This window comes from Heterodontus francisci, chromosome 5 (genome assembly GCF_036365525.1).
Source record: "Heterodontus francisci isolate sHetFra1 chromosome 5, sHetFra1.hap1, whole genome shotgun sequence".
Lineage (NCBI taxonomy): Eukaryota > Metazoa > Chordata > Chondrichthyes > Heterodontiformes > Heterodontidae > Heterodontus > Heterodontus francisci.
The window spans coordinates 158,372,279-158,387,678 of NC_090375.1; the positions used below are offsets into that span (position 1 = coordinate 158,372,279).

At 45.5% G+C, this 15,400-nt stretch overlaps 1 protein-coding gene across 3 annotated transcripts in view; it reads right to left on the reverse strand.

The window, feature by feature from the left end:
• LOC137370113 (dual specificity calcium/calmodulin-dependent 3',5'-cyclic nucleotide phosphodiesterase 1A-like) overlaps positions 1–14,793 on the reverse strand; it is a 537,696-nt gene extending 522,903 nt beyond the window's left edge. For all 3 annotated transcript variants that reach the window (XM_068032286.1, XM_068032285.1, XM_068032287.1), the window contains exon 1: positions 14,661–14,793. In XM_068032286.1, coding sequence (XP_067888387.1) covers positions 14,661–14,761 — 101 coding nt within the window. In that variant the 5' untranslated portion in view covers positions 14,762–14,793. The remainder of the gene's footprint in view (positions 1–14,660) is intronic.
• Positions 14,794–15,400: the final 607 nt, after the last annotated feature.

Genomic DNA, 15,400 nt, shown 5'->3' on the forward strand with positions numbered 1-15,400 from the left:
AAGCATTAGAAAACATTGACTGTAGCTTTTAAATGACAGTTTCAGCAAATTTGACCTTAACGTTAACTTTCCTCTGTACTTATATTTCCCACGATTTGCTTCACAGCGTCTTCTACTTGTTGCTTACAAATCAAAAACATGGAATTTGATTCAAGCCTACAAGTAAATTAATAATTCATGTGAAAGTTACAGAAAAAACTACTGTCAGAGTTTAAAAAACAATTTTTTGGCTTTTTTATAAAGACATTGAAGCAGGTATTAATTGTTCTGCTCTAGTGAATTGGTAGCATGGGTTCAGTTCAGGCAAAATAACTACCCTATTTTTATAAAAATTCATTGAATTGTTAGATTTATCAACATCAGTAAAGCAAATGGAAATTAAGACACACCAATGATTTTAGGCATGGATGCATCTGACTGTCCAAGATTCATTGGTCTCTATCATTAAAGTCCCAGCTACAAAGACAGTCTCCCTCTCCAACCCCATCCATCAGACATTCCTGTTGTCAGGCCCTACACCACATTCATGAAGTCATACTAATTATGTAGTTTGTAATCAAATCAGCGACAAATCAGCATTTTTCTTTTAAACTAGAGAGTGCATTGGCAGCAAGCTGTATATTAATTATTCCTGAGGTATTTTCTTCTTTCTCTCTCTGTATTCTGTTTCAAAGAGTGGTCTTACTGGGCCACTTAGGCCCAGGTTACTGTAGCTCAGAATGACCTTACTTTCCAAACTCAACTTTCCTCCCCATCCCCCATATTAAGTTGTGAAATTGATAAGTCTATTTCCACAACCCCACCACCAACCCCACCAGCCTCACCCCCAGAAAAATAATAATTGTCATTAAAATCTTGCCTTTAGGTGGAGTTTTCGGAGACACCAAGACTCTCCATCCCCCGTGCCTACCCTTTGCAGAGTCATTGACATTGGGTTAGACTCCCAGATAAAGCTGATGATGGGTTAATTAATGCTTTTTTAGTTCGAAATGAGATTGTGGTTGTAAGGATATGTACAATTAGGATATTTAGATTTGATATAAATTAACTTATTTGTTGCCTTTGTTCAGGGGAAAAGCTGCCTAATATTCTGCACCCTTAACCACAAAAATAAAAGCCAGGCACTCAGGGCTAAAACTTAGCCTACCATTGTTTTCAGGCATGGGGTGTCACAATTCATGACCTGCCCATGCTGGTTCCATTGGAGGTGGGCAGCAAGCAAATTCGGTGCTCCCACCTCATTACCATAATTGTAGCATTGGACAGGGCATTTGCCTCACTGCTGGCTGCCTCTTTGTGCTGCTAGCTGCCCCTGTGCTCAAATGCGGCCCAATCAGAATTATGCTAATAGCTCATAGTGTAGCCAGGCTGCTCTTCTTAAAAGAAGCCTGTCCCTCTTAAAAGGAAGTTGCACTGAAAACTATCGATACAACTTTACACATGGAAAATGGAACACAAGGAATGTGAGAAGGTTTCAGGGTGGTGCTGGAGGCATTATTGGTGGAGATGGGCAGCAGATGCCATGATTCCATGGGGAAGCAAGCTAGTATTTAGGACTCATTCCAGATAATCCACCTCACCTGCATACACTTACCAATCCTGCAGGTAAGCTTCACACCCATCTCTTGCTGCTTTCACATTCAGTTATGGCAGGCACATCACCCAAACACAGCGCAATACAATCACTGACATTCTGCCCTATTGCAAGACATGGTGACACACAATAGAAGGGAGCAGAGCAGAACCAGTGGGGGATAAGGACACCTGCATCTCCTAAGTCATACAGAGGAGATGGCTCTCAGTATCATCGGGCCAGCTGCGACAGAGCCCGTGGCATTTTGCATTCTGAAAACATTGAGGATTACTGTTTCTGCCTTACACCTCCTGAACTCCCAGCTCAGCCTCATCCTGTATAATGATGAGCAAGCTGCTGATAGTGTGACCATGAACCTTTTACTTCCTACCCCGCCTGGGCCTTTAAGGAAAGCTACTGCAGAGCCCAAATTGCAGATCATCACTTTCTCTGCACGTGAATTCAATGTCCGGACTTGCATGGTCCAAATTAGGCATTCAGGTGTCCCATCAGCAGGTCAAGCTATGTGACATCTGTATTGCATTCCTTTCAAGGCTTCCAGCACACCCTGGTGACGCCTGGGTAGGCTGCACCAAAAGCAAGAGGGTGCAAGGTTGGAGGTGGTGCTTGGGAGATGAAATTAGGGCACACCAAACATTGCAACTTAAGTATTAAATGCAATGTGGTTTCTGGGGCCGGGTTTAACCATTGCACAACTTATGTTCAAATGCTTCTGTTCTTTTGGAACTCTAAACAGTTAAAAATTCTTTCTGCCCCCTCCAGTTACCATATTTTGTTTTCAAAATCAACTTCTCTTTGCAATAATCATAATGCCACTATCTTCATTTCTGCACCCAGACACCCAGACCTGCAACTATGTCCTCCACATTATCCTTATTTCTCTTTGTAATGTATCTAGGCATCTATACAGCACACAGCAGGCTAGATTTTATCCCAATGACGCGGGTCACAATGGTGGCACAAGAAGTGAGTGCCCTTTCATTTTAGTGCGAGGCAGACAGCTGCAAGTGATCTTGTGACAGCTGGCCAATTAAGCAGTGTGAAGCACTGGGGCCATCCAACTGAGCAAAGCGACATGCAGGAGCCATTCTATCTGGGGCCTGAATTGGAATTCCGGCAATGAGATCGACCTCAGCTGACATGACAGGTTTTCGCACTATATTTAAGGGGTTGCCAGCCCTGCATGCGTTGCTGCCTGCACAAAAGACTCCATCCTGTTTGTGTTGTCTGGAGTCCCCCTTCTACTACTTGGTGCTGTGCTGCTGTCTGGTGTTCTCCGGCTGCTGCCACCTGGTGTCCTCCGGCTGCTGATACCCCGGTGTCCTCCTGCTGCTGCTGCCCGGTGTCATCCTGTTGCTGCCGCCCGGTGTCCTCCTGCTGCCTGCTGTTACCCTCTCTGAAGACTCAAAGCAATCAAGGAGCTCCCCAGAAGGCACCACCAATAGTGGCAGAAGGGAGTTGCCTCCCTGCAGGTTCTCCTTCAGGCTGCGAGGTCAAAGCAGGAGGTCCTGTTCCCCAGGGATTGCAGAAGAGGGCCCCACCTGACCAAGTAAGTCTCAATAGAGATCGCAGAGGGGAGCAGCAGCCATGGGATCACCCTCAGAGCCTGGATTCAGTGTTGAAAGCGTGCCAATGACCTCATTCGATCGGCCATGCTGAGTTCTTCTTACCTCTTTTCCTCTTGGGGCTGGTATGTGTTAATCCTAAAGGGGTGGCATGGTGCTGTGGGAGTGGCCACCCCATCAGTGGCAAGGGGCTGAGGTAGCAGCATATCCTGTCAGAGACATGGCTGCACCTCGGTGAGAGGCGACGGTCTGTCATTGCTGAACCCACACTTGAGAGTGGCCATATGCAACCATGTGCCCCATCATGGACTGGTGGGCCCCACCAGCATAGGCATTGTTCTTGTCCCTGTGTACAACATAACAGTCTTCCTTTTTGTGCTTCCAGGAAAACATAGCATACAGCATTAAAGAGGGGGCCGAGACCAATGGAAGGGTGCCAAACAACCAGGTCATCACCCCGATGGAGCAGGCAGCCTTGGAAATGGCAGGGCACCCGGGTGGCCATGCAATCGCTGATGGCGAGAGGAAATATCAATGAGTGCATATGCACAAGGGTGTATCTGACACACACAAAGCATAGTGCCCATGTGACCAACCCTGGACACATGGAGCTCCACTGCAAGCATGGTTGGGGTGAGTAAATGGGAAGCTCTTAACCCTTACACGTTTATGTTTTACCATGCAGGTCAGGGCCAAGCCGAAGCAAGAAGTCATTGAGACCAGGAGCCAGCCGGCCATCCCTAAGGAGGAGGAGGGGTCATCAAAGGGTACAGCATCACATTATTCACCCACACTCCCCACCAGCTCATATTCTCTCAAGTCAGTGGGCATTCATTCACAATTAGATTCAGGATCACAACCTGATAGGCACAACTCAGACCCGTCCCAGCAGCTGACTGAGACTGTGACAGGCAAGGCGACTGGTAGTCGGAGGACTGCAGGAGGCCTGGTCCATGCTGCACCCCAGGCTGATGATGTGCCCCTGGTGTCGGCAGCAATACAGGAAATGCTGCAGCGAGAGGTGATAACACAATCTGGTGGAGCGTACAGAGGTAATGTGCTCCCTTCTGCGGACAAAGGAGGAGTCCATCCTGGCCATTAGTGCTGTTATCTAGAGCAGGGTTGTCCAACATATGGCCCGCTGGCAAGGTTCCGGCCCGCCAAAGGTTTCATCCAGCCCGTGGGTGTAAACTGTACCCGGGGCTGTTCCTCATCCTCTCCAGGGCTCTGTGACAGGCGATGGAAAATTTCCCATTGTCTTCTTCTTGCAGACTGGCCTTTTAAAAAATATTGCACTGTCAATTTCACAGCTGACAGCTGCTAGAGTAGGAATGTGCTTCCCAACTTTGACAGATTTGGGGTTTTCCGATTTTCTTTAAAAGCCCACTGGAAAACCCCGAATCTGTCCAATGTTCAGAAGCAGGTTCCTGCTTCAGCAGCTGTCAGCTGTGAACCTGACAGCGCAATGTTTTTAAATAAACTGACCAATCACAAAACTGCTGTGCTGAACGCTCCTGCTCAGTGCAACTGTCAGAGAGAGGGAGAGAGGGGGGAAACAAAGAGAGAGCGGGGAACGGAAAGTGATAGAGAGAGGGGCACTGAGAAAAAGGGGGGAAACAAAAAGAGACAGGGGAACAGAGTGGGGGAGCAAAGAGAGAAGGAGGGTGCCAAGAGGGAGGGAGGGACAGAGAGAGGGACAGAAAGAGGCAGGATGTGGGGGGAAAAGTGAGAGAGGGGTGACGAGGGGGACGGGGGGGGACAGAGAGAGGGGGGACAGAGAGGGGGGGGACAGAGAGGGGGGAACAGAGAGGGGGGAACAGAGAGGGGGGAACAGAGAGGGGGGAACAGAGAGGGGGGAACAGAGAGGGGGGGCAGAGAGAGGGGACAGAGAGGGGGGGACAGAGATGGGGGGGACAGAGATGGGGGGGACAGAGATGGGGGGGACAGAGATGGGGGGGACAGAGACTTGGGGGGGACAGAGACTTGGGGGACGGGGGGCAGGGAGGGGGGGCAGAGAGGGGGGACGGGGGGGGACAGAGAGGGGAGACAGAGGGGGGTAACAGTGAGGGGGACAGGGGGGGTAACAAAGAGGGGAGGACAGAGAGGGGGGGACAGAGAGGGGGGGACAGAGAGGGGGGGACAGAGAGGGGGGGACAGAGAGGGGGGACAGAGAGAGAAAGCATGGGACAGAGGTGGGGACACAGAGGGGGGGAGGGGAACGACACAGAGGGGAACACAGAGAGAGAGAGACAGATAGAGACAGAGAGAGATCAAGATCATTCCTGACAAATGGATATTTACAAGTGTACGGGCAGACACAGACTACTTGTGCAAACAAAAAAATGCCAGTTATCTCACTAAATCAGTGCCAATTTAGTGATTGATAAAGTAAGTCAATAACTTAATATTTTCGTTTAAAGCTTCTTCACAAAAATGCCCATTTGTTGTTGTTTTGATGAATAGTAAGATACATTTTTAATGACTTTATCTTTCTGAATTGTCTCACCAACCCCCCATGCAAGATAAAAATGTTAATGAGCTAAAAGGCTGGACACCGCTGATCTAGACTTAGAATAATTAACTAGGGGAAAGCCAACTTCAATGGAGTAAGAATGGATCTGAGCCAAATAAATTGAGTTGGCAGGAAAAACGGTAGCTGAACAATGGGCTACCTTCAAAGAAGAGATAGTTCAGGCACAATTCAAAGAGAAAAGTAGGGTAAACAAATCCAGAGCTCCCTGGATGACAAAAGAGATCGAGATGAAGATGAAGAAGAAAAAGTGTGCTTATAACATGTCAGGTAGATAATACGATGGAGAACTGGGCTGAATTTAGAAGGATCAGAGAGGAAGTGAAAAAGCAAATAAGAGAAGCAAAGACAAGAGTACGAAAAGAGACCAGCAGCTAATATAAAAGGGAATTCCAAAGTCTTCCATAGACATATAGACAGTAAAAGGATGGTAACAGGTGGAATAGGGCCATTTTGGGACCAAAAGGGGGATTTACGCTTGAAGACAGGGAGAATAGCTGAGGTATTAAATGAATACTTTTCAATAGTGTACATGGACTTTCAAAAGGCATTTGATACAGTGCCAAACAACAGACTTGCCAGCAAAGTTATAGCTTATGAAATAAAAGGGACCGTAGCCACATGGATACGGAATTGGCTGACTGACAGGAAACAGAGAGTAGTGGTTAATGGAAGTTTATTGGGCTGGAGGAAGGTTTGTAGCTGAGTTCCCCAGGGGTCAGTGTTGGGACCCTTGGTCTTCCTGATATATATTAATGACCTTGGTGTACAGGGCACAATTTCAAAATTTGCGGAAGATACGAAAGTCAGAAGCATTGTGAGCTGTGAGGAGGATAGTATCGAACTTCAAAAGGACATAGAAAAGCTGGTGGAAATGACAGATAAGTGGCAGATGAAGTTCAATACAGAGAAATGTGAAGTGAATCATTTTCGGCGGAAGAACATGGAAGGCAATATAAAAAAAGGGAACAACTCTAAAGTGGGTGTACGTGTGCATAAGTCATTGAAGGTGGCTGGGCAGGTTGCGAGATCAGTCAATAAGAACATAAGAAATAGGAGCAGGAGTAGGCCATTCGGCCCCTCAAGCCTGCCCTGTCATTCAATAAGATCATTGCTGATCTGTCCCAGACCTCAACTCCTCTTCCGTGCCAGCTCCTCATAGCCTCAACTCCCCGATATTTCAAAAATCTATCTACCTCCTCTTTAAATACTTTCAGTGATCTAGCCTCCACAACTCTCTGGGGTAGAGAATTCCAAACATTCACTACTCTGAGAAAAGAAATTCCTTTGCATCTCAGTTTTAAATGAGCATCCCCTTATTCTGTAACGATGTCCCCTAGTTCGAGATTCCCCCCCTAGTGGAAACATCTTCTCAACATCTACCCTATCAAGCCCCCCTCAGAATCTTGTATGTTTCAATAAAATCACCCTCATTCTTCTAAATTCTAATGAATAAAGGCCTAACCTGCTTAGCTGTTCTTGATAAATTAACCCCTTCATCCCAGGAATCAGCCTAATGAATCTCTTTTGAACTCCCTCCAACGCTAGTATATCCTTTCTTAAATACAGGGACCACAAATATACACTGTACTCCAGGTGCAGCTTCACCAATACCCTGTTCATCTTTGGCTTCCTTGTCTCAAGAGACAATGGATAAGCACCTAGAGGTGGTCAGTGGTTTGTGGAGCAGCACCTGGAGTGTCTATAAAGGCTAATTCTAGAGTGACAGACTCTTCCACAGGCGCTGCAGATAAAATTGGTTGTCAGGGCTGTTACACAGTTGGCTCTCTCCTTACACTTCTGTCTCTTTTCCTGCCAACTGTTAAGCCACTCTTTAGCCCTGCCTTTATAGCTGTCCGCCAGCTCTAGCGATCGCTGACAACTGACTCCCATGACTTGTGGTCAATGTCGCAGGACTTCATGTCACGTTTGCAGACGTCTTTAAAGCGGAGACATGGACGGCCGGTGGGTCTGATACCAATGTCGAGCTTGCTGTACAATGCATCCTTGGGGATCCTGTCATCTTCCATGCGGCTCACATGGCCAAGCCATCTCAAGCGCCACTGGCTCAATAGGGCGTATAGGCTGGGGATATTGGCCGCCTCGAAGACTTCTGCATTGGAGATATAGTCCTGCCACCTGATGCCAAGGATTCTCCAGAGACAACGAAGATAGAATGCGTTGAGACGTCGCTCTTGGCTGACATACATTGTCCAGCCCTCACTGCCGTAGAGCAAGGTGCTGAGGACACAGGCTTGATACACTCGGACTTTTGTGTTCCGTGTCAGTGCGCCAGTTTCCCACACCCTCTTGGCCTGTCTGGACATAGCAGCAGATGCCTTTCCCATGCACTTGTTGATTTCTGCATCGAGAGACAGGTTACTGGTGATAGTTGAGCCTAGGTAGGTGAACTCTTGGAGCACTTCCAGAGCGTGGTCGCCGATATTGATGGATGGAGCATTTCTGATGGCCTGTCCCATGATGTTCATTTTCTTGAGGCTGATGTACAGGTGTGCAAAGGAAACCCGATAAGAGCCTGATTTCCGGACCCGGAAGTCCGACCCCATCCGACCCGAACTCGACACATGTTGTTGGGACCCGTCGGGGTCGGGTCGGGTGACAGGCCTTTACAACAGTGCAAGGGTAAAGGCCTGCTACCCAACCTGACCTCGACGGGATCCAACAGCACGTTTCGGGTTCGGGTCAGGTCGGGTCGGGTCAGGTTTCCAGGTCCAGCATTTAGACTTGGGTCAGGATTCCTTTGCACACCTCTTGGCTGATGGTTAGGCCAAATTCGTTGCAGGCCGCAATACTGTTGATGAGTCTCTGCAGACACTCTTCCATGTGGGATATTAATGCAGCATCGTCAGCAAAGAGGAGTTCCAATTGTAACAAGACTTCCCTATTTTTAAACTCCAACTCCCTGGCAATAAAGGTCAAAATTCCATTTGCCTTCTTAATTACTTGCTGCATCTAAATGCTAACTTTTTGTGTTTCATGCACAAGAACACCCAGATCCCTCTGTGCTGCACTTTTTTGGAGCCTCTCTCCATTTAAATAACAGTCTGCCTTCTGATTCTTCCCACCAAAATGCTTGACCTCACACTTTCCTACATTAAACTCCATCTGCCAAGTTTTTGCCCACTCACTCAACCGATCTAAATGCCCTCGCAGATTCCTTATGTCCTCATCACAATATGCCCTTCCACCTATTTTTGTATCATCAGCAAATTTGGATATATTACACTCTGCCCCCTCCTCCAAGTCATTAAGATAGATAGTAAATAATTGAGGCACTCGGACTGATCTTTGTGGCACTCCACTAGTTACGTCTTTCCAACCTGAAAAAGACCCATTAATCCCAACTCTCTGTCTTCTGTGTGTTAACCAATCCTCAATCCATGCTAATACATTTCCCCCAATACTGTGAGCTCCTATCTTGTGCAATAATCTTTTATGTGGCACCTTATTGAATGCCTTCTGGAAATCCAAATACACTACATCTACTGGTTCCCCTTTATCATCTCTGCTTATTATATCCTCAAAGAACTCGAGCAAATTTGTCAAACATGATTTCCCTTTCACAAAATCATGTTGACTCTGATTGATTGTGTTAAGCGTTTCTAAATGTCCTGCTATTTCTTGCTTAATAATGGACTCTAGCATTTTCCCAACGACCGATATTAGGCTGACTGGCCTATAGTTTCCTGCTTTTTGTCTCCCTCCCTTCTTGAACAGGGGCGTCACATTAGCGGTTTTCCAATCTGCTGGGACCCTCCTGGAATCCAGTGAGTTCTGGAATATTTTGATCAATGCCTCAACTATCTGTGCAGCCACTTACTTTAAAACCCTTAGATGCCAGCCATTAGGTCCTGGCGATCTGTCTGCCTTTAGTCACATTAGTTTGTCAAATACTTTGTCCCTCGTATTACAAGATCTTTCCTCCCATTAGCTCCTTGCTTATCTGATATCTGTGGGATGTTTACAGTGTCCTCCACCGCGAAGACTGATGCAAAATATTGGTTTAAATTATCTGCCTTTTCCCTGTTCCCCGTTAACAATCCTCCAGTCGCATCCTCCAAGGGTCCCATGCTCACTTTAGCTACTCTCTTTTTATATACCCGTAGAGGTTCTTGCTGTTTGTTTTTATATTTCTTGCCAATTTATTTTCATAATCAATTTTCTCCCTCTTTATTAGCTTGTTAGTCATCCGCTGCTGGTTCCTAAAAAATTCCCAATCCTCTGGCCTACCACTAGTTTTTGCCGCTTTGTATGCCTTAGTTTTTGATTGGATATTCTCCTTAACCGCCTTTGTTAACCACAGGTGGTTCATCCTTTTCATCGAGTCCTTCTTTTTGACCGGGATAAATTCTTGCTGAGCGTTATGCAATATCTGCTTAAATGTCTGCCACTGCTCATTCACTGACTTTCCCTGAAGTCTATTTTCCCAGCCCGCTACAGACAACTCTTTCTTCATACCAACGTAATTGCCCTTGTTTAAGTTGAGGACACTGATTTGAGACCTGAGTTGCTCGCCCTCAAACTGAAGATGAAATTCTACCATGTTGTGATCGCTCCCCCCTAGAGGATCCTTAACTACGATATCTCTTATTAATCCTACCTCATTACACATTACTAGATCTAAAATAGCCTGTTCCCAGGTAGGTTCTGCAACGTATTGCTCTAAGTAGCAATCCCTGATGTACTCTACAAATTCGTCGTCCATGTTACCTCTGCCAATCTGATTTGTCGAGTCAATATGCAGATTAAAATCATCCACGACAAAAGCATGCATTATCACAGGCTTTATTAATAGGGGCATAGAGTACAAGAGGTTATGTTGAACTTGTATAAGACACTAGTTTGGCCTCATCTGGAGTATTGCATCTGGATCTGGGCATTGCATTTAAGGAAAGATGGGAAGGCATTGGAGAGAGTGCAGAAAGGATTCATGAGAATAGTTCCAGGGATGAGGAACTTCATTTACCAAGATAGATTCGAGAAGTTGGGACTGTTTTCCTCGAAGAAGAGAAGGCTGAGAGGAGATTTGATAGAGGTATTCAAATTCTGGACAGAATAGATAGGGAGAAACTGTTACCATTCGTGAAAGGATCAAGAACAAGAGGGCACAGATTTAAGATAGTTGGCAAAAGAAGCAATGGCAACATTAGGAAAAACATTTTCACACAGTGAGTGGTTAGGATTTGGAATGCACTCCCTGAGCATGCAGCGGAGGTAGGTTCAATTGAGCAAAGGGGAATCAGATAGTTATCTGGAAAAGAAATGTACAGGGTGATGGGGAGAAGACGGGGGAATGGCACTAAGTGAATTGCTCACTCGCAGAGCCGTGCAGACATGATGGGCTGAATGGCCTCCTTTTGTGCTGTAAAAATTCCGAGATTCTGTGATGTCTCTGAAGGATGCACACTCGGCTTCCTCCTTTGAGAGATTAGCGAACCTCATGGAGAGCCAACTCCAGTAGACCACTCAGTAGATGCCAGAGTTGCGAGCAGACCTCCATGTCATTGCCTTTTCAATGAGCTCAATACAGCAGCGGCAAGGCGAGAGGGGATGAGGCACCTGGAGTCTCCACCAGGTCCTCATCCTGCTCAAGTGAGCAGGGAGGTACAAATGTGCCTTGTAAGGGAAGAGGGACAGCTCCCTTCTACTTTTGGGGGGCTCCTCTCAAGGCACTCGTGATGTGGACAAAGGCTCCTCAGCCCCTCTGCCAATGGCACCATCACCTCAAAAAGCCACAAGGCAGGGCCCTCCAGACCTCAGGCAGCCAGAGGACAGCCGCCAAGGTCATCTCAAACCATGGGACAGCTCGATCAGCAGCCTGCCTCCACCTCAACTGCAAACGCAGGGGTGGCACCATGTCGGAGCACCCGGAGGAGTGTTAAGTAGAGAACATAGCTGCACTTGGGCTTCATGGATGATTTAAATATCTACATGTTAAGTTTCCTCTCTGGTGTGCGCCTCAATAAATCTTTCGCTCAATCTTGCTGTTTCTCATTCTAATTGTTAGCACCCTGTGAGATCACATCTACCCCTTTCCTCCCTCAATGTACTTGAAGTGCCCGTTCATCTCCACAGACTTGCCAATGTGCACTGTGCACTTGAAGTGCCAAATGAAGGAAGTGGCATTAGAGCTGATTACAGCTAAGGCTTTATTGGAATCTTTCAGAATGAGCACAATGTTCACCGAAAACAGCTCTGTATGAGGGGGTCCCAAGTCTTCCTTGTACGCATCTCATTTCACCTTGCCAGTGGTCCAAGGGGTTCCTTATCTTACATCACCTGGCCAGCAGGGTTCACCACATCATCAGAGGAGGCATCACGATTGGCAATGTCCTCATTATCCAATGCCTTCCCCCTCTGCAGTGTCAGATTATGCAGTGCACAGACCACCACAATACGCGAACCCCTTACTGGAGCAGACTGAAGAGCTCCATTGGATCGATCAAGGCACTCGAATTACATCTTCAGAAGCCTAATGGCCTGCCCAATGATCGCTCTTGTTGACCCATGGCAGGTGTTAAACCTCTCCTTTGTATCTGTACATGGGTTGTGAGTAGCTACATCTTCATTGGATAGCCGTAGGTGGGTGGGGAGGGGGGGCCGGAAAAGCAGTGGGACCTGGATCTGGTGCAGATATATCAGAACACAATTATTTCTTCCTCACTCCCTCTCATATACAGGCAGTCTCTCTGTGGGTTTTTATTTAATTTGCTGTCTTCTTATACTGGCATACTCAGAAAACGTAATTTAGTAGGTCATACAAACTACACTCTGGTGAGAAAATATTTGGTGTCAATTTCCTTTTTATGTTCAGCAATAAAAATCCTTGAAATCATGTGATCTTTCACAAATACTTGGTTTAAACTTGGTAGGGTCCATATATCTTATGAAAAACAATTAACTAATGTACTTAAAAACAAATTTTAAAATATTAACATATGATATTTTCCTTGCAATATATATTGCCTTTTAAAATAAACCATAAAGCTCAAAATTATGCAAAATTGGTAGCCATAATTTCTAGTATGGATATCAATAGTACTTACAAAATTAGCAAGTAACTAAAAATAATCATCTATATGAGCTCTATTTTCAGGATGGAATGGGATAAAGTTTCATCTTTTCTAAATAAGAGTGATCACTGTCCATTTATACTGGGTATCACGAGCTAGCAATGGCAATTGTCTACACATACTTTGAACATGCATAAGGCATCCCAGTGCCGAGAAGACTATGCCTGGGTGGCTGTGGTCTTGCACAATATTGAAAAGTATGCTCATTTATCTGTTTTAGCAACACACCTGGTGCTTTGTGCCATAATGCACTAGGAATGCCATCAGATCAAGGCCAGAATGTCAAGTGCCAACAGCAATTAAAACACAGGCAGAAAAGTTTCAAGGGCCAGAACAGATGTATTGACAGATAGAATCAAAGAATTGTTACACAGCACAGAATGAAGCTCAATTAACAGCAAGATCAAAAAGGGAGTCTCTGTGTAAATGACAGGATCCACCCAGCAAGATAAAATAATATTTTTATTGCTGGGCAGGTCTGGAATTATGTTGCATAGGGACATTGAGCACGTGGAGCACAGCTCAGTGAGGCTGAGACGCCAGTCAGCTTGTGAGGGGTAGTAGTCAGCGTGTGGGTGAGAGACACCAGGGGAGGGATGAGAAACCAAATGAGGCTTATATCATTTTATCACAATAATGTAAAGTAGGTTGATGTATTTTGATACAATTTATGGAGTGCTGCATGTTGTAAACTGATTCATAAAGACTGTGTACCCAATAGAATGTACCCATTTGTCACATATTATGAACTATTAGTAAAGCAAGCACTTCCAATCATGCACAGTATGTTACATACTCCAGAGATTAGTGTTTCAATGTTCATTAGTACTGGTAATTCAATTTCTGTAGACAATAATAAGTGCTGTGATAATCACTGAGAATCAAAGATATAGCATGGTAGTTTTATGAGCTTTACAAGCCAAACTTTCTCCAAAGCTCCCTCCCACCACCCTCCCTAGCCTTGAACTTGCATCTTTTTCTACTTTCTCTTCTCTCTTCATGCCCTCTTCGAGCTCATCTTGTCCATGAGACCCATCTCCTGCTCCCACAACCCTTTTCCCACCAAATGACTGACCACCCAACTTCCCTTCCTGATCCCTATGTTAGCTGATAATGTGGCCTTTCACATTCTACTCTCTGTAAATTTGAGGTCATCCGAAACTCTGCTGCCCGTGTCCTTACTTGTACCAAGTCCCATTCACCCCACTCCTGTGCTTGCTGACCTACACTGGCTCCCAGTTAAGCAACACCTCAATTTTAAAATCCTCAACCTTGTTTTCAAATTCCTCCATGCCCCTCACCCATCCCCGTCTCTGTAACCTCCTCCAGTCCCATAAACATCTGAGATATCTGCGCTCCTCTAACTTTGGCCCCTTGAGCATCCCCAATTGGTAGCCGTGTCTTCAGCTGCCAAGGATCTAAGCTATCGAATTCCTTCCCTAAGTCTCTCCACCCCTCTTTCCTCCTTTAAGATGCTCGTATAATCTACCTTCTTGGGCAAGCTTTTCACCATCATCTCTAATATTACCTCACGTGACGGTGTCAAATTTGACTTGATAACGTTCCTGTGAAATGCCTGGATACATTAAATTTGGTTAAAAGTGCTACATAAATACAAGTGGTTGTTATTTGTTCTTCAGCTGCTAATTCAGGCACAGAGGGCAGTAAGCACATAGTCTCCGTGCCCTAAATCCTCAATATAGGCCTGTCACACGAAGGTCTACAATGAGAGGGTAGCCTGCTAAATGGCCCAAAAGAAAACTACAGAGTTAAAATCCCTTCCTAGAATCAATTTATAAATATTCCATACTAACGGCACAATGAAGAGGTAACCAAATATTACCTTGTAACACCCCTTTTTATAGGAGATTACTTACAGTTTCCCTACATCCTTTACAGAATTTATGAATATGTTCCAGACCTCCATGGTGTCTTCACACTTGCAAGGGGCAGAAAACGATAGACATAAACTACTCATTGTTGCCTTAATGTTTCTGCTTGTTGTTTTGAATCATTATCTCCTTGGTTTTAGCTTTTTGCTAATGAAGGCTCCCTGTGGAGTCCTTCTTCCTGATCACTATGGTAGCAGGATTATAAAATACAAACAATCACAAAATCTTAGTCTGTTGGGCAGCAACCATCTGCAATCAAAAGTGTACTGACTGCATCACTTACTGTTGTGACAATCCCCTGGGTTTTAAACAAAGTTACGAATCTAATTTATTTCACACTTTCTTCTAGTAAATAGATATTACATTTTATCATTAAAAATACCCTGAAAGTTTTGGTTGCCTGCTTTATTGACACAAGTGTAACTGATACCTGCAGCTCCTGATGTAGGCCCCAGCCTAAATTCTCAGGGCAGAATTATTTGCATTGCTCACACAAACACAGTTTAAAGTGCATATCAAAAGTTTCTACCCCAACCTGCCAGCCAATGTCAGAGTGGCACCTGACCATTCCAACAAGGGAATCGTCAGGTCCTTCCTGGGTCAAAACCAAGTTGGCAGTAAATTTATTTTTGCTCCTAAGGGAGTCCCACCCACAAAACTGGTCACAGCCCCAGGATGCATTAAACACCATTGGGAGATGTCGCTAATTGCATTCGTTTGTGGGC